This window comes from Camelus ferus, chromosome 2, assembly GCF_009834535.1.
Source record: "Camelus ferus isolate YT-003-E chromosome 2, BCGSAC_Cfer_1.0, whole genome shotgun sequence".
NCBI lineage: Eukaryota > Metazoa > Chordata > Mammalia > Artiodactyla > Camelidae > Camelus > Camelus ferus.
The window spans coordinates 104849268-104872010 of NC_045697.1; the positions used below are offsets into that span (position 1 = coordinate 104849268).

The following is a 22743-nucleotide window of genomic DNA, read 5'->3' on the forward strand; positions in this document are numbered from 1 at the left end:
TAAATAATCTGAGTAATATCGGTACTTTCCTTTTTTGATTAATGTCCTTTGAAATTGATGCAACCTCCTCCCCCCACGCCCCAACAAATGCTAAGATACACATTTGTAGAAGATAGGCATTAAGTGAATCTTAATTTTGTGATACTTGGACCTAAATTTTTCTTTTCTTTGAGAGCTAGGTCATGGACAAATACTGAGTGTATTAACTCAGCAGAAGTTATCAGACCTTGAGCTCAAATCCTCTTGTTTTGTTAGGTTTCAAGCTATTCAGAGTTTAAGGTTGAAAGTTGATTAAAAACTTTTATTGGGGACTTTTTATTCTTGCACTGACTGTCTGAAAGCATAAGCATGGTAACTGAAGTAGTGAATTTGGAATATATATTTTACAAATTATGGTTCCCCAGCTTTTAAAAAATGAAATTACCATGGTCTGAAAGAGTCAGACATTCAGGGAACCATTTCATGTTAATTGGCTCCTAATTTTCAGATTTAAACTCTGCAGAATTAATTTCCAGTCCCTCTGCTCCTGTGACCCAGTTAGGGCTATGTGTATGGCTTCATTAAGATGCTCTCTAGTTCTTAGCTGGTGAGTTTGAACTACTACCACTAGAAAATTTAATTTCATTTTACATTAATTTTTTTTTCTAACAGGAAGGATTAGCTGAGCTTGAGCTGTGCTTAAAAATAAAATATCATACAGGGGTTCATTTATTTTCAAGTCAAAATTGCTTCTAGCATGACGTCCTCTCCTCTTTTTACGTGTGTTAAGTAGGTGGAGAGCGAGTATCATCCATCCTTCTTTGTAGCTGAGAATATTCAGGTAACAAAGGAGAATTGTTTTTTTTCCCCTATGATCCAAAAACAGAACTAGTTAGGGCAGAGCCCCAGTGAGAAAATATTGGCCTCCTATTTGTCACTGTGGCAGGGCTCTTTTAGTAAAACCAATTGTGAAGCTTTTTCTTTTTCTTTCTTTTTTTTTTTTGCCAACATTAGAGTCTTTTGACTCTCTGTTCTTTTCCTTATTATTTTAGGTATTTAAAAAAGTGGAGGGACTTTATTGCCCATTTGAATTTTCTCATTAAGATTTTTTTTTTTCAGTGGAGGTACTGGGGATTGAACCCAGGACCTCATGCATGCTAAATACATGCTCTGCCACTGAGCTTTACCTCCACCCCCCCCCCCCCCATTAAGATTTGAGCCTAGATTGATGGGGGAAGGTACCAGACAGGGAGAGGCTGGCAAGGTGGAAAAAGATGTAGCAAAGGATGTGTGTGGATGGAGAGTAATCTAATTAATTAAAAGTGAATTGGTTTAATCAGGAGAAAAAAAGTCTTGTTTAGGAATATTGAGAAGGAAAGTACTGAAAGCAGTTTGAGATTGTTTAAGATTCTGAATTTTAAAAAATATTAGTCTGGATTCTCAGTTGCAAGGTCTAGCTATTCTGAACAGAAGAGGAATTTATTAAAGAATATTAGGTGGCTTAGGGTCTCTTTATAAGTTTTTGGGAACCAGGAATGATGCCGAGTGTCTCACCAGAGCTGGGCTTGGAGGAGAGACAGTCACTACTATTGCCACCAAGTGTGGACAGTACAGCACGACCGGCAGCACCACTGCCCCTGGTGGCTGTTGGCAGAACTGCTGCATCTGGAAACTAGTCCTTGCTAACACCCATCAGAATCTCTGTTCCCTGTTTTATTTTATTATTTTTTTTTTGAAGCACTAGATTCCAAATCAAAATCTTGAGTGGGAGAATCTAATTAGTGGGACTCTGACCAGATGCCAGTACCTCGCTGCCTGATGGCAGGGAAAGCAAGTGTCTGTTATATTGGAAGGTGGGTTTTGCTCTATTAGGTAGGAGAATTCCTAAAACGTAGGTAGGGGTTTCAAGTACCCGGTAGCCCAGAAGGACAGGTAACCAATACCCTAATGTTAATGCCTGATTGTAAGGTGACACCATTTTCCCGTGAAAAGATTTAACAAAAATTTTTGGGTAGCTTGAACTTAACACACTTTCAGGTAATCCTATCCACATCTGCTGGGTAATCAGACATATATATTCATTATTTAGTCTGTATTTAAAAATTAAAGCATCAGTGTAAACTTGACAGATATTTTCCCTGTTTATTTCATGGGAAAGTTATTCCAGCTCTTGACATCTTTGGCGTCAGTGTGCTTACCAGGAACACACTCTGAATTTTCCAGCACAGCTTTCCTCGTGGCCATATCAATCTGAGTTCTCGGAGACACAGCCCTTTAAAAAAATCTCTTTCTGATGCTTTATTTGGAAATTTTATCTCAAGCCACCAGTACCCCCTCACAGCACATTTGGCCAGTCTCAGTTAAAAATTTATCCATGAGATGTATTTTCATGACTTTCTTAATGTAACCACTTACCTTGTTCTTAGAACGACTGCAGTGAAATTACTGAACACTTAAAATGTTGAGGTCATCTCCAGAATAATGACTAAATCTCTTTAAGCTTCTTAGGGTCCCCTTGTTTTTGTAACCCAGACCCATTTGTGATCTCTAAGCCACTGAAACTAGATGTGACTGGGGTCGTTATAGGCTAAGATTCCTCAAAAACTTCTGTGTTCATCAAAATAATGGAAAGCGCACCCCTTCAGGATACTGTAAGAATTCTCATATAGGCTGAGTCCCTTTTTTCCTAAGGGGCAATTTTGGGAAATGTACTCCTTATGTTCAGATATTTGTAAGTGTTCCTTGGCACCCTTTCTCAAGGTTCTGTTTCAAGGAAAAATAAGAAATATGTCTTTGCTGAATGATTTCTTTGCTGCTGTTCTTGACACTGGGACTGGAAAGTAAGAGTCTTCCCTTTAGTCTGATGAAACAGGGAGGTATCTGGAAGGTCATGGGAGAAAACAGTGGAAGTTCTCCTTTGCTCTCTGATTACACATTCCTCTGGGGTCAAGAGCACTTGGAATCCAGGCTTAAAATAACGAGGGCCGTGGGGAATGGACTTAATTCCTTCTGTTTCATTAGACTCTGTGCTTGTGAGTACGGAGTGATTAGGAAGGCAGCATGTAGCGCCTCTACTGGCGTATTCATTGTCTGACCTGGACGGAGACTTTAAAAAATTACTAAAGATAATCATAGGATGTAGTTCCGCCTTTGTGACCCTTTATGCTGAATAGAGGTCTCTGGTCCTAAGCCCCATTCTCTTTTGAATTGACATCAGAATTTAGCCTTTGATCTCAAACTTGGGGGAATTTAAAGCAGCAGCAGCAGTTGCTCCCCACAGTAGAGTCCTGTTCTCTCTGGTTGCCTGTGGTTGTCTCTAGATTCTCAGCTCCAGCTCCAACTGTAGAGGGAGGTGACGATACCATCCTACCTTGCCTTTCTTTTTTAGACATTTAAGTTCTCATCTCCAAACGTCTTACAAAAGGGATTTCAGACTTGACTAGTGGCGGGGGGAAATTAATCCTTCCAACTCTTAGGTAATAATCTTCTTCTCTTACTTTGGATGGTGAAGTTCTGATGATTCTGTGGCTTGCCATCCTAGCGCCATAAGGCAATGCTGAAGTGTATTTTGTGATTCTGCCTCTCCCAGCTCACGTGGAATCCCAGAATCATACAGATGGGTAGGACCTCAGGGTTCTCCCAGGCCAACTTCCTCCTCATGTAGGAATCTGCAGTAGTGTCCTGGGACACTGGTCATCTTGCTTCTGCTTGCTGATGTGGAAGGAGCGGAGGGGTTGTGGTGTCACACTGCCTTGCTGTGTCCATTGTAGTTTTTATTGTGTTCCTCTTGATGGCGAACCCAGATCAGCTCTATCGCTTTTTCTCTGTTAGACCTGGTTTTGTCCTCTTCAGGCAAATCAAAATGATTTTTTCTTTTCTCATATGGTACCCTTTTAATTATTTGAAGACAGCTTTCATTGTGTTCCCTTTAAATGTTCTCTTTCTCCACAGTCCAATTGAACACCTCTTTTTTTTTGTTCTTCAACCGATTCTTTCTAAACCTTTTTAGCATTGTGATCTCGCATCCCTGCTTTGCCCCAGTTAAAGAATATCTCTTCTAAAATTTGGTGACCACACTGTTGAGATTGGTTCTGATCTTCTGGGACACAGTTGAATGATGTCCTTGTTTGCATTTGAACAATATGTTACCTTTGTATGTGCTCATGATCTTCCAAGGGCAATTTGTGACAGCTTTATTAGTTCATGTTGTACTTTCATTTAAGTCACATTTTTAGGGGCTAAAGCCACCGTTAAAGTCCACTATAAAATTCACATGAGCCGTTGTCAAGACTGGAGCATTCACCTTTGAGCGCTGAAGTCTGGTAGACTGCTTATCCCCAGCAGCTTCAGTGGCACCACTCTTGAATTCTTTCAGCTCGAGAGCTTCTTGAACTGTGATTCTCGCACCCAGGATCCGACCTTCCTTCCCAACTTGTGATGCCCTGCAGATATGTAAATGTGTATTTTAAAAATACACAATCAGGTGAGAGTAAGAAGAGCATCTTATGGTGTGATGGTCCCGATGGTTCTCTTAGGCAGGGTGCAGTCAGCCACGGCCCATGGGCCAAACCCGCCTCGCCTCCTGTTGTTATAAATGAGATTTTGTTGGAACACAGCCACTCTCAGTTGTTTATATTACTACATATGACTGTTTTTGTGCTACAGTGGCAGAGCTGAGTAGTTGCATCGGAGGCCCTGTGGCTCAAAGCCTGAATTATTTACTACTTGACTTTTTATAGAAAAAGTTGACGGAGCCCTGCTGTAAGGTGAGACCAACTTATTGAGATGTTTGTTATGTTAATACAAATGTTCATGTCAGTATATTCTGTTTGTAAGCAAGACTATCCAAAACTCTTTCCAAGGCTCAGTCACAAGGCTTTTTTTGCTTTTTAAAAAAAAATATGTGGCTGGTTCAAGTATTTTATGGGAAAAAATGTGGTTACATAGTATTATATGTATGGTTGTAAAGTCATATTCTATATTTGCTTTCTCTCTCAATTATCTGATTGATCTCTAAAGCGTTAGCATTGGAAAGCTTTTCTCCGTATTATTACTTCTGCTGTCTCTTTCAAATCTGAAGCTTTCCCCATCAGAAACTGCCTTAGAGTTGGTTTTAGGGGCAGTCCCCAGGTGGGGCAGGCATTTGTCTCTGGGGAAGAAGAGTCATGTTTTGGGACTAGAAAACTTCCATGACACTTATTACTAACAAATATTATACAATACTTCTGTGAAATTATGAAAGGAACCAAGAGATTCCATGGAGTCTCCACTCTGTTTTGAGAGAAAGGGGAAGACAATCTTTGTTGTTCAACCTGCACTGCCTGGCTCTGAAGCCTTTAGCAGCTACTTTGTGATTTTGTTCTTGAGTAGAATGTCTAAGGTTCAATTCAGAAGTCACACAGTCAGACTTTCTTAAAGAAGGCAAATGATCATGAATTATAAATTAAAGAAAACTTTTTAAATTAAAACATTCTTTTGTTAAAGAATTACAGTGGTATCTGTCCCAATGACTTCTTTCTTTGCTTTGGAAATTGGTTTATTGACCTGCAAACAGCCCTAATGTGGGCCCTTGGAAGTCACACAGATATTGCACTGGATTAATTCTCCAAGTGAAGGACAGATATAAAAGTGCTCAAGTGGCATCTCTGTGGCCTGGTCCTTTTGTGAAGGACAGTGTTCACTCCAGAGTCTGGAGTTTCAGGGTTTGAATTTTAAAAGGTCTTCACATAGCCCTGTTATTGATGCCCACGCTGAGCATTTACTGAGCATTTTTTTTTTTTTAATATTTTTTTGGGAGTGGGGAGGTAATTAGGTACTTTGGCTGGTTGGTTGACTTACAGATTTACTTACCTACCTAGGGTACTGGGGATTGAACCAAGACCTTGTGCATGCTAAGCACGTGTTCTACCCCCTGAGCTACACCTTCCCCTCTTACTGAGCATTTCTACGGCCTGTTGTGATGGCTAGCGGAGCCCACTGGATCTCTTCAGCTTCCTCCCCCGATTCCTGACTTCCGGGGCTTCAGTGACACTGAACAGCTGCTTGGCTGTTCCATGCCCTGGGGCTGCTGCTCTCCTGTCTCTCCAGGAGAGCCTTTCTTATCCTTTGCCTGGAGAACTCCTGTGCCCCATTTCAGGCTCAGGTCTGCATTATCGCTTCAAGAAGTCTTCTCTTACCCGGGTGGCTTCCTCCTCCATGTGGCTCCCCCACAGGCTCGGTGTGTCCTGGTCCCCTGCCTTCACTCACCCCTCCATCCACTTCTTTGTTCTTAATGCCCCGGGCACACTGGCCTTTTGCTGTTTCCTAAAGTGCTCTGTCTCCTCCCCTCCATCCTTGGCCTCAGTTGGTTTCAGGCTGCTGTTCCCCTTGATCTTTGCACCACTGATCCCTTCTCATCTTTCAGATGTTGCTCAAACTTCTTTGATGAAGCCCCCCACCTCACCCCAGCCCATTTCTCCTAGTGTCTCCTCTGATAAATTTCTCACCGTAGCCCTGCTTTTCTCCATTCGAAGGAATTATGAGAATTTGCAATTTGCAATTACATGTCGACTCGTGTGTTCGTATCTGTTGTCTGTCTTCCGTAGAAGATGGTGGGTTCCCCGAGGCCGGGGCCCGCACTTGTGCCGTTCATAGTCCTGTCTTTAGTACCCAACACTGAGTATCCTGCAGGTGCTTGTTTCATGACATACAGAGTTGACTGAGACGGCACCTTGGAATGGGGAGGTACCTGTCTGGTACTTTGGTCCGGTGCTGTATGGTGGTTAGGCTTGGGCTCCCACGTACCAGATAGTGGAGCCTCCTTCCTCTGTGAACTTGAGCAGTTATCAGCCCCGTGATCCCCGCATGGAACTTGATTCCTGCATGGACCATGTATCTGTCATGTGTAGGTTTATTCAGGAACACTAGTAGACAGGTGTGGAGTCCTAGGGAATGATGCCCTCAATTGCCAATAGGCACGTGCCTTCAGGTATGCTGAAACCTCGTGTGTTGATTGAATTGCCTCTAAAGTGCATGGGGGAACCTCTCGTATCTGCTTTTCTGGGTGGAACCTGGAGCCTTCCGTGCTGAGTCGTCAGGGTTCCTGGCATGTGCTGCTGTCCGTGCTCTGTCCTGGGTACACAGGACTCTCTGGTTGGCCCTTGTAGGTCACGTGGCCTGTAACGTACAGAGGAGAGAATTGAAGGTGATCCCTTTCCCTTGACTAGTTATTCGCACTTAATTCTTCCTGTTGCCTCAATTCTTTGATACCCAAGTAGCAAATTGTCAGGGTGGGAGTGAGTGGAACCCAGAGGCTGGCCTAGGGAAGAGAGTTCCGGCTCTGGGCATCTCGAGTGTGGACATGATCACTTTTTTGAGGATTCCTCATCTCATGGGACCAGTGGTCTCTGAGAGAAACCCTCACATAATGCAACACTGCAGAGGAGCCTGTGGTTAAATTAAGAATCCTTTCCTGGTCTCAGTCACTAATTTTTTCTCTTGTAATTTGGAGCTTGGATTTCTGGGGGCCCTTTTTTTTTCTTTTGGTGAAAAAAGGGATGGCACATTGTTAAGTGTTTGGAGGTTTCCTCTTCTGTTCTGACTATTTCTGGTAATGGTGAAACATCACGACTCACCAGCATATTGTGGTTAAAAGCATTCTGAGAAAGATAATCTCTCGTACTGTTGCGGAAAAATGTATTGTAGCTCAGTGTTACAGCTCAGTTGTGACAGCAACCTGGATCCGGGCGAGAGACCAAGCAGCACTCGGAGAGTTGGAGAACTCAGATTTATTACGCCAACGGGCCCAGAAGAGTTAACGCTTCAAGCTCTGAACCCCGTCTGTAGGTTTACACAGGCCTTTTATAGGCTGCCAGTTTTACACTTTGCAACATCATATGCAAAAAAAAGTACAACAGAAGTTGACCAACCAGGAACAAGCTTTGTAGAAATAGCCCAATCAGGAGTGTGCTCCATGCAAATGAAGTACTACAAATGGGCCAATCAGAAGTCAGGGAAGTGGACCAATCAGAAGTGAGAGTAATAACCAATCAGGAGTGAAGGAAATAACCAATCAGAAGTTAGCTCAGGGAACCAATAGAATTCTAGGTGTAAGCCGCTTTAGAGGCAAAGAGTGAGCTAGAGCCTCTGGGCCAGGGAACTGGACAGTGCTAAGAGGAGAGCAGCGGCCCTGCGTTAGGGGTCCTGCTGATCTTTTTATGGGGCTTCCTGCCTCAGTACCCGCATTATCAGCATCGTTGGTTGTAGATTCTATCTTAAAATGACAAGTCCCAAACCAGCCAGTAGAAGGATGTGCCAGGGTGTGCGCGGAGCCTTGGGTGGTCCCTGCTGGGGTGACCTCCCTTTGTGTCCTGTAAGGACGACTGCCTGTCCTGAGCTGTGGTGACTCTGCTTTGCGGACATACTCTAAAGAGCCTTAGGGGGAGTTTTCAGGGATGAAGCGCCATCAAGCAGATTTAAACTGGTAGCCACCAACCTCGCCCTTTGCATAATGTAGTCTGATAGCTAATAAAAAAGGAATGTAATTGACTTTTAAATGTGGAGGAGGAGGAGAGGAAAAAAATCTCAAACAGAAGTGTTCTGTTAACGAACCTGATAGCCCCCTTTGTTATTCAGACAAGCCCCTCGCTCTTTCCCCCCCGAAGAAAGGGCTGTGTTGGGGCTGGATTGCACATTTCCTTGGCACTTTGCCCCACCGCCTCTTCCCTGAAAATGTTTATGGAGATCTGGTATGTTAATAAATTTAGAAGTGAGTTAATGGTTGCCTTGGCAGGGGAAGAGAAAGCGCTGAAATGTGTTGTTCATTTCATTTCTGGGCGGGTTGGGAGAGGGAAATGAAACACACATTTTTTTTACTCTTTGGAAACCTAATACTGTGCTCTTTTGTTACCGCCCTTGTTCTAGGCATTAAGTGTAACCGAAACCCTGATTAAACCCTTGGAGAAATTCAGAAAAGAGCAACTTGGAGCCGTCAAGGTTTGTGTCTCATTTGAGTTCACTTGTAAACAGAAAACATCCACAGAGCCTACCCTCTGTTCACATTTGGCAGCTTTGAAGGAGATGTCGGAGTCAACTGTCTGTTGTTTTATGTTTTAAATGTGCTTTTTTTTCCCCTTTGGGGGATGTGACATGGAGAACAAAACAAAAACACCTGGACAGGATGATAAACCCTGTTGTAATTGTCGTTGGCTACACCTTTCCATATAGAGTTTTAGAAGTAACTTTAAGCCAACAACGCATTGACTCCGAGTGGAAGCATCTTGACTCTGCAGAGAGGGCATTTATTTTATGGTGGAGGGTAGCTTTAGTCTAGGGTTTGCGATTAGAACGCTGCTACACCATCATGCCGTTGAGACTGGAAAGAGAACGTTAGGTTATTGGGATGTATTTCCTTCAGTGTAACACAGATTTATCACGTTTCCCTTACGTTCCAGTCGTGTTATGGGCGCTGGGGATTCAAAGGTGAACGAATCACAGACTCTACACTCAGAGATCTGGGATGTGGCCAGGATTTCTGGGAATAACACAGCGACTTTGCCACAGGGAGCCTGGGATATATTTAGCCACTTCTAAAGTTTGCGAACTGAGCTTTGAAATGATCTCAGAGAAATAATTTCCACCAGCCTTTCCTGAATGCTGTGCATATACTCAAGGGAGGAGAGGTAGCGTTTGTGTGTCGTTGACCATGTTTGGCTCGGCCCAAGGAGAAGGGGGGGAACATCAGTTTTCAGTAGGGAAGTGAGTTTTTGTATCTGTATTTTTTCCCCCTCCATCTGCCTTGGGAATGTGAGGGGTTTTTGTTTTGTTTTGTTTTTCTTTGTCTTCATAAACAAACTATTAAAATCCTTTTTACAAATAAACATTGTGGCCTCCACTGCTGTAGCTGTATAGATTGGCCCAGAGAGGGCCAGGTGTTCAGTTGCTGTTTACAGAATCAGTTCTCCTTTAGGTGACTTGTTCACATATTAGATACTTCTTTTTGGCATGATATTTTACAGTTTTTGTGAAGGGCGGTGTTTTGAGGGGAGGTCAGTGGGGGTACCCCTAAGTCCTCTTCCTGGGATGGTTTGCCGAGCTGCATGAGGCTGGTGTGTGTCTGCTGGCTTCGAAGCAGGATGTTGGAGGTCTGGTTTCATGTCTATGACCTTTGGCAAGTAACTGGCTTTAGTTTCTTACCTGTAAGGGTGAAGGACCTGGGATCTGACCGCTCCATTTTGCAGTCTTACGATTCTGTTCTCTCTGATCTTAGGCTGTTTTAAAGCTTGAACATCTTGGTTCTTTTAATGTTTCCTTGGCAGGTACTAAATGCAGACATTTCTAATTTTTCTCATTTTAATGGGATGATGGTGGTGGTGGACGAAGATTATATTATGGAAATGAAAAATGAATGTGACTTCATTAATAAATATATTTTTCTTTTTATTTACCTCCTGGGTTTTTATAAATTTCCAAGCTCAGATTTTCTATCAACTCCCATTTTTCCCCAGACTTTTCCAGCTTCTGATGTGCTTGTTCAAAGTACAGTCGACCCTTGAACAACATGGATTTGAACTGTGTGGGTCCACTTACACGTGGGTATTTTTCAGTTGTAAATGCTACAGCACTGCAAGCTCTGCGGGTGGTGGAGTCCGCGGATGTGGACCTGGGGTGCTGAGGACCTACTCAAAGTTGTATTTGGATTTTTGATGTCTTGAAGGTTGGTGGCCCTCACCCCCGTGTTGTTCCAGGGTCAGTGGTTATATCCTACAAAGCAACTTGCAAAATAAATGCCCATATTCAAAGGTTAAATTATTTTAGTACTTTTAGTCTATGCTGTGAGCTGTTTAGTGGCCAGATTCTGTCCTGCAGTCCCATGTCTTTATTTCTTCATTGTTTCCCTGGCCTCAGGCTGAGTTTACCCAGCACGCTTGTTCAGTGCAGCGTGTGTGTTGGCGATCACACCTGTTGTTTCCTTCAAGGAGGTCTGTGGTTGTGAGTCACAGGGAGAACCCTTTTCCCCCCCACTGGCAGTTTTGTGTGTTATAGTAGTAACAGCAGGGAAAGGCAGTGTTCCAGGTTACATAGCGGTATATAAGCACCTGTCTCTTTGATTAGACTGTTAAATCTTTAAGAGAAGAGACTACGCTGTGTCTTTATTTTCCATCAGACTCCACTCTTACTGTATACGATATCTAATAAATTAGCCAGTTCTACTGATAATTCTGGAAGAACCAGGATGGGGTTTGTAATCTAGATGTTTGATGACTTTCTACTTCTTTGCTTCCTAAACATCAATCATATTTGATTTTAAGTGTGAAATTTTCTTTATTATAAGATGACTCTGCATTGAAAATGGTGCTAAACAGCTCTTAAACAGCATTTTAAAAATAACATTGACATTCACTGGGGTGATTAGCAGCTGCCACAGAGGCTCCAAACCATGAACCAGACATTTAACTTGGAGCAAAAAGGAAAGAAATAGAAAGAAAAAGCAAGCAAATAAAGACAAGTAAAAACATTCAGATAATCAGAAAGACATCTGTGGACACATCAACAGCAGGTTTACCGGCACAGGCACTGTGGGCATCCAGAGCAGGCTTTGGAAAACGAATTGTTAAACTAACAGAGGTTTTTTGATAGGCTGTTTGTGATGGTTGAAAGAACTTTAGGTTCAGAATCAGACAAACTCAGGCTTAATCCCTGGCTTTGCTGATCACTAACTTTAGACAAATTACCTAATCTTTGTGATAATCAGTGTACTCATTGCAAAAGAGGACAATAACCCAGGATTCCTGGATGACTGGAAGGGATGTAGAGAGAACGCCTCGCGCACTGCTGAAATCACAGCCGAGAGTGAGAGCAGTAATGGAAAGGGAACCGTGCTGGTGGTGGCAGTGGGAGTAAATGTCCTAATGCCATCTTAGCAATCATACAGAGCATCCATCAATCGTATTTTGACACACATATGTTCTTGTTCCACTAGTTTCCTGACTTAACGTGGGGTCCTTAAACATAACTTTATTCTCTTAGGCTAAAATTCTTTTTTTAAACAACGACAAGCAGTTTTCATGTGGGGAGGGAAAAAAAAGTCTTTAAAAGCTGACCACAGCAGAATGCTTAAGATATTCCTGTCAAAATGTTTATCTTGTCTTTTCTCTTCTCCTTTTCCCCATCTGGGGCTGTCCGGCCCTTTGCCTTTCTCTGGAAGCTCTCTCAGTTCCTTTTACTTCTTTCTCTAGTTTCTAGAATCCCAGTGACATGTTTCACTTGTGGGCTGAATGTCATCTGAACCACCAGGTGGTTTTTGTAAACTGGATTTTTGAAAAGCCCCCAGGTCTTCTTTTCTGCTTCCATTTGGATATGTTCTCCTTCAGTCATGCCTGTTTATTTTGGGCTTAACCCTCCATACTGGAGGCTCTGCCACATTTTCTCACGTGCCTGCCAGGAGCTTGTCTTAGTTTAAAGAGCCCTGTTTCCCACTGCAGGACCGAAACTGATCTGTGCTGGGTCACAGCCACTTCCAGTTCAGGGTTCCTCGCTCAGCTCTTACCTCCGCTGAAGCTCTGTCCCTTCCACAGGAGCTGGTCACTTATTCCCAAGGGTCGGCACAGCAATTGGTCCATAATTATCTCTCCTTAAATGTTGTTTTCGCCACAGGAAACTAATACAGGTACCAGACAGCATCAGAGCCAAAGGCATCATATAAAAACTCTGGGAAACACCAGAGTTTGCTCAGAGTTTCAGTGGGAGAATTGAAACTTACTTTCTCTGAAAACAGCTGTGTGCAAATATCAAACGGTTACAACCACCTGATATTGACAATTCATAGAGCCTATTCAAATACTGTCTTGTAAAGAGCCAGTTACTGTTTTATTCAATAGAATTAAAAAAAAATTTAACCAAAGGATTAAAAAGTGTTGATTTCATAAATGGTACCTTAGCAGCTCAGCCATTGCCCATTGCCAGACTCTTACCCCAAATTTCTCTTGTATTTCTTTTCAAGGCTACGTCTAAAGACTAAATGTTTAATAAAAACTGACTTCCTGAGATTTTGCGGATGAATGCAAAATACGGGTTAAAAATGCAAATCTATTTGAGTAATTTCTCAAATTATGTTTGATAAAGCAGGGGAAAATGTGGATTTAATTACACTTCTTTCATTTTAGTAGTAAAGACACTTAATCCGACCTGTCATGGCCCAGGGTGAGAGACCCTGGGATATACAAGGAGGAATTAAAACAGTGGCCCGCCTTCAAGACATTGGCAAGTCTGTCAAGTAAACAGGCAGTGAGAGTGCGCTGTGCGAAGTGCTCTAGCAGTAAGCATAGGTGTTGGGAACACACCCTGTCATCTGGGCTTTGGAGCGCCAGGGACGCCAATCAGCAAGACCTGATTGCCCCTTATTTGAATCTTGTTTCTGCCCCTTACATAGCTCTGCGATTTGGAGCAACTTAATTAAAGCCTCTAAGCCTCAGTTTGCTGATCTTTATTTTTTTTAATTTTTAAAAATTTTATTATTTTTTAATGGAAGTATTGGGGATGGAACCCAGGAACTCCTGCACACTAAACATGTGCTTTACCACTGAGCTCTACCCTCCCCCTTCCTGATCTTTAAAATGAGACTCCTGACACCTGTCCGCGAAGGTGATGGTGAGGGTTCAGTGAATGTGATCCTGTGTTCCTGGGGTCTCGGGCGGGGCCTGGCATAGACACGGTTGCGGTTATTTTCTGATCCCCTTTGCGACTTGATCCGTGTCAGCTTGCCCCACAAGAATTGCTCGGGTTTTCGTCCACTCCTGGCATGATGGGTTCAGAGCTAACGTGCCGGGGTGTGGTGGCTGCGACCCTCCTGGGCAGATGGTGCCAAGGTGATGGGTCGGTGGCTCTGGAGCAGCTGCCCGGGAGCCAATACCCAGGTGCTTTGTCTGTGTCAGGGCTGCTGCAGCCTCTTCCCTCGTTCTTTGATGGATGTCTCCAGGGCCTCTCCTGGGTATGAGGACAAAGACTGAATTTTCCTCTCTTCGGAGAGGCTGAAGGAGCTGAAAGGCAAAAGCGGGTGTGGGGTTGGATAGGGCCAATGAAGTGTCAAGTAGGGAAGGTGACACTCGGGGCAGGAGTTAAGGGAGGGTGCTGTTTCCCCCACTGGAGGGGTTGGAGGGTGCTTCATGGAAGAGGTGGCATTTCACCTGGGCTGTAGGATGTCGGTAGACCAGGCAGAGGGAAGAACATGGGTTGCAAAACTCTGGTTGGCTGTGATACACAGGATTCCGTTTTAAAAAAATGCTCCTGCTGAGCGGATTACATGTATTACGAATCTTGTTTCTTGTAGCTATGGTATTACCACCCCCACCTTTTTATTTAAATAAAAAGAGAAAAAGAGTTGGACTCTCTGAGGAAGTCTTTATGCTCTTGTCTAAACTAGTCATGCCTTATTATTTAATGTTCATAGTTTGAAAGTAAGTTTTTTCATTTCTTCATCCTGGAAAATTTCTAAAATATCAAAACTAGTTAAAAAGGAGAGTTACCTGTTAACTTAAAAAGTTTTTTACCCCCTTCTTCTAAAACAAAACAAAAAATCCTGATGTCCTATAGAAATGTGGACAGTTCACAAATGTTCAAACTTCTGTGTTTTCTTTGTATGTTTTGTATTCATTTTTCCATGGAGGTATAATGTGCTTTTTAATAAAGTAGAAAAAGTGCTTAATAAAGGGTGTTTTGTGTTAGGACCATTTACTTCTTTTCTTACATATTAATTGCATCTTCTCCCTGCTTTGTTCTTTGCCTTTTTGCTTATTTATTGTGTATGTCTTGATATCTGGAGTTCTTAAGACTTCTTCCATTTCTTTTTTGGTCAGAAGTTCCTTCTCCATTCTGAGATCTGATGACAATATTCTTTTTTTATGGCTTCATTTTTTACTTGTGACTCTTTCAATCCATCTGGAATTAATTTTGAGATGAGATGTGGTCTCTTATTTCCAACCCATTAACCAATTATACCCACAGCATTGGTTGAATAATATTTCTTTGTCCAGTGATTTGTGATGACACCTTTATATGTATATGTCTTTGCTTCTAATATATTCAGAAAAACTGATTGTTTTGCTTCTTAGGTTTATGAATTCCCACTACGGCTGTTACACAGAATGCATCTTAACTGATGATGCTGTTTTAAGTAATAGCTTTTCTTTCCTATTTTTTTTTTTTTTTTGCCATGTGCGATTTTATAACAGATTACAAGCCAACTTCCCATGAATGATATTTAACTTTTCAACATTTGTTTGGCTTACTTATGTTAAAACTAAAAAAAAAAAAAAAAAAAAAAAATTGTTGTTGTTGCCACCATTTAAAAATCATTGGGTTTTCCAGCTGTTCCAGAAAAATCAGAGGACGTGGCCTGTATACTGAGCTTAGGTTTCCACATGGCACAAATCTGCTGGAGCTCTGTCACAGCCCGCTGTTCTAGAACAGTCAAGGGCCAGCTGGTTTACCTTTGCGCCCACCTCTCCTTATTTCCTTCCAGCTGGACACATGGACACAGACTCACTTTTTTTTTTTTTTTTTTTGTATCTACAAATCCCAAACTCCCAATTTATACCTCCACTCCCCACTTTCTTTCCCAGTAAACATAAGTTTGTTTTCCATGTCTGTGAGTCTGTTTCTGTTTTGTAAATAAATTCATTTGTTTCAACTTTTTTTGTTTTTAGAGGAATGCTGTTTTATTAAAAAAAATTCATTGTATTTAAGTTAACCCTTGATAGAGCCTTTCATCTTATATTGCTCAATTTATTTTATATATACACACACATGAATATAATTCCGTACATATATATGCATGTATATCCTATATTGCTGTGTTGAAGACACAAGGCTCTATTCTTTGATTGCTACTTGAACACAGTCCCTTTTAAAATTCATGCTATTTAAGCACCAAAAGTCACAGGAGTACAAAGAGTACAAAGAAACACAATAGTATTCTATAATGACTTTGGGAACAAATGCAGGGAGAAATAAGTATCTAAGTCTTAAGATTCAAAATAAAACACAGCAGTGTTTGTGTAACACCATACCAAGAATGAACGAATGTATTTCCACTCTAATTGGTGGGTGTGATGTTGTTTCTTGGCTAAATTCTTTCTCCACAAAGCCTTGATACCGCCGTTCTCTTTCATTCCCAACTTAACCCACGTGCTCATTTCCATACCCGACTATTGCTGAGTGTGCTGGGTGTTTAGTTTTTACTGCTGATTTTAGCAGCACTGCTTCCTTTGTCCCATTCTGTGATTCAGATGAAATCAAAGGAGTAAAAATGTTTTCAGCATGCCTGCTGAGTACTGATCTGCAGGGATGGTCGATGTTTTAAACCACGTGATGTTGCTTTGCTGCAGTCGTGTGCTCAGCACAGGGGCTTGACCTCCAGTCCTGTCTTGTTTGAACCTGCGATGATGATACTCAGAGAAGGCTGTGACATGAGAACGCAGACTCACAGAATCATACGTGGCCACTAGAACTTGAGTCTTCTGACACCTAATCCAGCATATACTCTACAGTAGGAACTTTTAAAAATAGTGGAGATGAGAAGTAATGGCCATATGTTCTTTTTAGTTTACTTTCTGTTAGTCATTAAAATCGTTGAGGAAGAGTGTCATAATGGAAAGCAGGAAAGAGAGTTACCATGCCATATTAATGCCATAAGCTTTCTTTCTTTTTTTTTTTAAATGGAGGTACTGGGGATTGAACCCAGGACCTCATGCATGCTAAGCATGTGCTCTACCACTGAGCTATACCCTCCCCCCACCTTAAGGTTTTAAAAAAATAGTTGTTAAGTTAAACCGAGGGCATGAAAAAAAAAAGTGCTTCTGTTTCATCAAAAATTTGCCCATTCCCATATACAGGTGAACCATAGGACCACCTTAGGACTGTATCTAAGAATGAGCTCATGCAAAAACAAATTCTTGCTCTTTTCAATAAGAAAACTAAGGTTCTGTGTTGTCAGGTTCCCACCCTCCCCAAAGTTGTGTGGCTCATTGGTAATTAAACTTGGAGTAGAAACACCCGTTCCTGAGTCTCTGTCTCTACCATCAATATCGGGGTTAATTTAAGTCCTTTAGGTGAGCTGACAGAGCTTCTGTTCCAGCTTCTCACAACAGTTTGCGGTCCCATGTAGTGAAAAAAGAATGATACATGCTAAGAAATAGAATTTAGCTGCTTTATTTACTCTCTTTGCTTAATAGGAAAAAGGTCACACCAGTAGAGGCTGGAAGAGCCCATTATTTTTGACTGAGACAATAGCAGTTGGGAAGTAAGAGAATGTTCCTTTCTGGGAGGCCTTGGAGCCTTGGGGAGAGCTGGAGTTAATGGAAACCATTTGACAGCATGAGGACATCGCTGTGTGCTCATTGGCGCTATTAAATTGGCAAGCAGTGTTGGGGAGATTGTCTTCTCTGCAGTTAAAATTTTGGTTACTTGTTTTCTCAAAAAGCTACTATAGCAAAAGGAAAGCAAATGCTGTTTCTAGGTGGTGCCTGAGAAATGTTTGTAATGTTCACCAGAGGATCTCAGTTCAAGTAGGTCAGTTTTATTTTAGGTCCCATTGACCTATTGATACGTATTCTAGGTCGTGTTACAGAAATCACTGCTAAGTTTTAGGTAAGTAGATGACATGGTCAGAGGATTTAATTGTTATATTCATACTGAACAATTGGGAAAGGTCTTCTCCAATTGGTCCCCTTCCCCTACCCCTGCTATGGTGATGATGATTATTTTTAATGTAGATCAAAACTTACTCAGCTTTAAATTAATTCCATTTCTATGCCAAAATCTGTAGCAAGTTTGCCTTTTTTAAGCTGCTGGTTCTTATGTATTCATGTTAGAAAAAATTTTTAAGTGAGGGACAAGTGAATGGCATTAATTCCAAACACTGATAAGTATAGAAGAGTTGAAAAATAACAGGCTTGAAAAAAAGTCCATTAAAGGAAAAAAGATAAGTGGCTATTCCATCCTGATGCTGTATTGATGATGAATAAGCAGTGGCCTGGGTGCAGATAGATTTCTCCAGATAATTTCTTCACACTTCGTGGTACTTTTTTTGTTTTCAGGTATTTTTCATATTTTGAGGTTCCCAGAATATGGATTAACTATGTGTATGCCTTTTCCCTCTGTTTAATCATAGTTGTCTGCATTTTTTTTTTCTGATTTGTAGGAAGAAAAAAAGAAGTTTGACAAAGAGACAGAAAAGAACTATAGCCTGATTGATAAACATTTGAATTTATCAGCAAAAAAGAAAGACTCACATTTACAAGAGGTATTGTGTTTATTTTTCTCTTGTTTCTAAAATTTAATAGTCACTGCATGTCTTTTCTTAAAAAAAAAATGTGCTTTGCTTTTCAAAACGTTTCATCTAGGATTATTAGAGATGGAAAAAATGAACCAATATCACCATGAATTAAGAAAAAAAGCTCTTTCGGAACAGAACATAAAATAAGACATCTCGTAGTGATTAATGCAGCACGGATTCACAGTATTAAAAGCTTTGGTTCTGAGTATATATTCACAGGAACAGTCATTTTCACCAGCATTAGTGAGAACAGATATATTATTTTCAGGAATAGATCAGTTAACTGGCTTTCGAGACTTCTTTAAGAACTGAATTGAATAAGCTCACACACCATTTGGCTTCGACGTGAAGGCAGCATTAATCGTATTGAACGCTGAAGATTCAAGCGGTTTCAGCTTCGTCAGAAAGAGCATCTGTTTTACTTGTGTCAACAGACTCATTTTTGGGGGAGGGAGCCGTCTGTGAGGAGAAAGGAATTTATATTTTCTCTCTCGTTTTCTCTTTCTGTTTCTCTTCTCAAATTCCCTGCCCCTTGTTGTTCCTCGTTCATACACTTCCATGGAAACTCAGTTGTTTACAATTTGGAACATATGCTTTTCTTAAAAATAATGCTGTTTGCTGCTTGAAGGATCTTGACTCATCCCACAAAAGTGCGATTTTTTTTTTTCTCATTTATTTTTAAACACATGGAATCTGGGCATAACGTACTGCTGTAATACACACTTACTGAAGCATGATCAAAATGGCAACATTTCAGTATAAGCCTGGGTTACATTTAAATGTCACATATTTAGTTGCAAAGTCTGTGTGTATGTGTGTGGTGTGGTCATTTTGACATTACCCACCTGTCACATTTTCTTTTGTCTCTAATACTTTTGACTGACATTTCGATGGTGTTTGATGGTCTATATAAGAGAAAGGCACTTTTGTACCATTTAATCCTCAGCACAATACTGGAGGAAGGTGGGGCTCCTTTCTCTCCATGTCCTATGTTGGGTAGAAAACCACTTCATTGTTATTTGTGCTCCCTCATCCTCCTCCCTCTGTCACCTGTGAAATGACAGCTGTTGCTCTTGTAGGCTGTCTTGATGTCAGCAATTTCCTACCTCTGTTCTTCCCTTAATCTCTCTTTTCAGGTATCCTGCAGGGACTCTGATGCCCCGAGTAAATTTCCATCTCCACGCCGCTGTATCTAATTGGGTATCATTCGCGGTACTGTGTAGGCAAAGTCTGTGGCGTTGTCCCTGGCACTCTCTCTCTCACCCACATCTGGACCATCAGTGTATGTCTTCCTCAGCTTCAGAATAGTCTCAGAGCATGGCCACTTCACCTGACCTCCACTCCATCACCCTGGCCAGAATGTGGGCATATCTCACACAGATCTCTGCAGGGACCTCCCTGCTCCCCCCAAGGCATTTCTACAGTCTGTTTTCCGTGGGGCAGGCAGTGAGCCATCGTGTGGCTTGTCTTTGAACACTCGGGGCCACGCCACCGTCCTCACACCCACACAGCTGCCTTGCTCGGGCTGGACTCTGTGTTGAGAGTCTTTGCTTTTGTTCATCCTTCTGCCTGGATCTCCCTGCCTCGCTCCTCCAAATAGTCTTCCAAACACTCTCCACTCAGACTTCCCCTTACTAGAGAAGTCTTCCGACTGTCTTACTTAGAGTGTCTGTTCCCCTTACTCTGCTTTTTTCCCCCTTACTCTTACCACAGCCATTTGCCTTACTGCCTGTTCGGTTGTTAATGTGGCTTCTTCCAACAGGATGTAAGCTCCTTGCAGGTAAAATCATTGTTCTGTTTGGTACTCTGTCCCCGGTGCTTAGAATCGGACTTGTCAGTGAGTAGGCACTTAATAAATATTTATTGAATGAACAGGTGTGAGAGGCTTGCACGGAGAGCTTGGGCTTCGGCTGTTTCATCATTCCCAAAGATAATTAAGGTCTGTATTGGCAATTTGAGGAGACTCTCAAATTGAATCATTTCACGTTTACTGAGATTACATATCCTTTCCTGTCTTGCTCAGTTTGCTCTCTACAAACGCCAGCTCCCACCTGACATGTCTATTGCAAGCATGCAGGCCTGAAGAAGGGGGATGCTCTTCAAAGGGAAAAAGGTTCGATGTGGATTTTGGCTGCTTTTGGCAGTGGCTAGTGCATTGCTGATCTTTAGTGAATTGAGTTGAAGTGCTCAAGGGATTAATAAAGGTTGCTGGAAGTCGTCCTCAGCCTGGGCATGGAAACTTGTTATCTCTTCTTTCCTCTTGTTTCCAAGGAAAATGACAGGAGAAAATTGTGGCTAACACCAGGCTGGCAGTTTTGGTAATTCTGTTATGATCTTTACCTAGAGCTCTATGTTTCTTGAGCATAGTAACTACTGCCTGCATCACATCCCTAAATTCTGATTAATATTTGTGCTAGAACAAGAATTAGATATTTGAGAAAATTCCATTACTGCTGAATTTTAATGTGTATTTTTGTTTCCTGAGTAGTCAAATAATTTTATTGCAGTAAATATGACTAGAAAAATAGGCCCTTTGGATATCTTTGAGTGATCTACTCTCATTATGTGTATTTACAGGAGGAACGGTCAGGAATGAGATGATCATCAAATTGAAATTGTATGTTTGTTAAAAATGACTTTTGCTTGTTGTAGCAGACTAAGTGTGTGTTTTCCAGCACCACCAAGCAGTTAACTCAATTCTGACACTGTCTGCCTGGAGATGGCTTCAAATCTTACAGGTTTATGGCTCAGTCCTACAAGATTGCCCCATTTCTGACACCAGTTGCAAGTCCTTGTTACCTGTGCTTCTGACTGACTGTATCACTATAACTATAAGTGTGTGTGTGTGTGTGTGTGTGTGTATAAAACTATATAAATAAGAGGTTCCTGTGACTCCTTCCTTGGGTTTGAGTAATTTGCTAGAGTGGCTCATGGAACTCAGAAATATTTACGTAAGTTTTCTAGCTTACTATAAAGGATAAGACAGAGGATACAGATGAACAGCCAGATGAAGAAGTACACAGGGTGGGGTCTGGAAGGGTCCCAAGTGCAGAAACTTCTGACCTCCTGGAACTGAGGTTCTTCACTCTCTGGGTAAGTGGACGGGTTTTCTGGTGACCTGAAATAAATAGATGGCCTGATATTTCTCTAGTAAAGATGGGTTTACTTGGGATCAGTTTGTGGTCTGCAAGCATGGCAAGCCATGTGCAAGTTCCCCCAGGGCAAGGGAAGCAGCACCCTTTTATAGAGAGGAAAAGGAAGTTGTAGTAGGCAAACAGGCCGTGGCTTTTCACTGGCTGCGTCCTTGCTAGGGGAGAAGAGCAGTCCCCCTCCTTCCTGTTGGTCTCTGCTCCGGTCGCAGGCTGCGAGAGCTCCCCCTTCTGGTCTCCCGGCTCTGTTTAATTGAGGTTTCTGTGTATTAATTTTTCACGGACGCTCATGAACTGCTGCTCAGGAGTTTTTATAGAGCTTAATCTGTAGTGCTTCCCCATTCCCAGAGGTTGAGGGGTGGGGCCGAAAGTTCCAACCCTCTGATCAGTTGGTCTTCCGGGTGCTATCTTGGGGCCTCACCCTAAGTGACCTCATTAGCTTAAATTCAAGTGTTCTCAAGACAGGCTCCTTACAGATGACAAAAGACACTTCCCTCACTCAGGAAACTCCCAGGGCTTTAGGAGGTTTGTTGCGGGAACCTGGGACAGAGACCAGATACATTTCCTATTATACCACATGAATAGTGATTGAGTCAGGCTAAAGGTCTGTGCTGCTAGGCATAATTTGGGTGTCTGTAAATTATGGGTTATTGACACTGTGAAGGATTCTGGTGATTTAATCATGCACAGCAGTTCTGAATGCTCAGAACATTAGGAGGCTATTGATAGAGGCTGACCAGCGATGCTGGGGTAATTGCAGTAGCACAACCAGGAGAGAGAATCCACTAAAAAAAAATGGCTGGGGGAAGGTGTAGCTCAGTGGTAGAGTGCATGCTTCTCATTTGGCTTAGTTAATAAACACTGTTATTTATTGCATTTAAACGTTACTTTAAAAATCACTGGATGACAAAAAAAATTGCATCAATGTTTTGTAGTTCTCCATATATAAGTCTTTCACCTCCTTGGTCATATTTATTCCTAAGTATTTTATTCTTTTGGCTACGATTTTAAAAGGGATTGTCTCTTTACTCTCTTTCCTTGTGGATTCATTGTTAGTGCAAAGAAATGCCACTGCTTTCTGTACGTTAATCTTGTATCCTGCTACCTTGCCAAGTTCTTTCATTAGCTCCAGTAGTTTTTGTGTGGAGAAAACTTACTACATGTTAGATACATTTTTTTTCCAAAAATTAAAAAATTTTTGTTGTGGTAAAATAGATATAACAGAAAATGTATGATTTCAACCATTGACAAGTATACAGTTAGTTCAGTGTCATGAAGAACAGTCACATTGTTGTGCAACCAGTC

The 22743-nt window shown here is 41.8% G+C and overlaps 1 protein-coding gene across 18 annotated transcripts in view; it reads left to right on the plus strand.

Annotated features, from left to right (window-relative positions):
- Nucleotides 1–22743, plus strand: part of ARHGAP10 (Rho GTPase activating protein 10) — a 301268-nt gene that overhangs the window by 92276 nt on the left and 186249 nt on the right. For all 18 annotated transcript variants that reach the window (XM_032464674.1, XM_032464692.1, XM_032464726.1 and 15 more), the window contains 2 exons: nucleotides 8881–8952; nucleotides 18155–18256. In XM_032464674.1, coding sequence (XP_032320565.1) covers nucleotides 8881–8952; nucleotides 18155–18256 — 174 coding nt within the window. The remainder of the gene's footprint in view (nucleotides 1–8880; nucleotides 8953–18154; nucleotides 18257–22743) is intronic.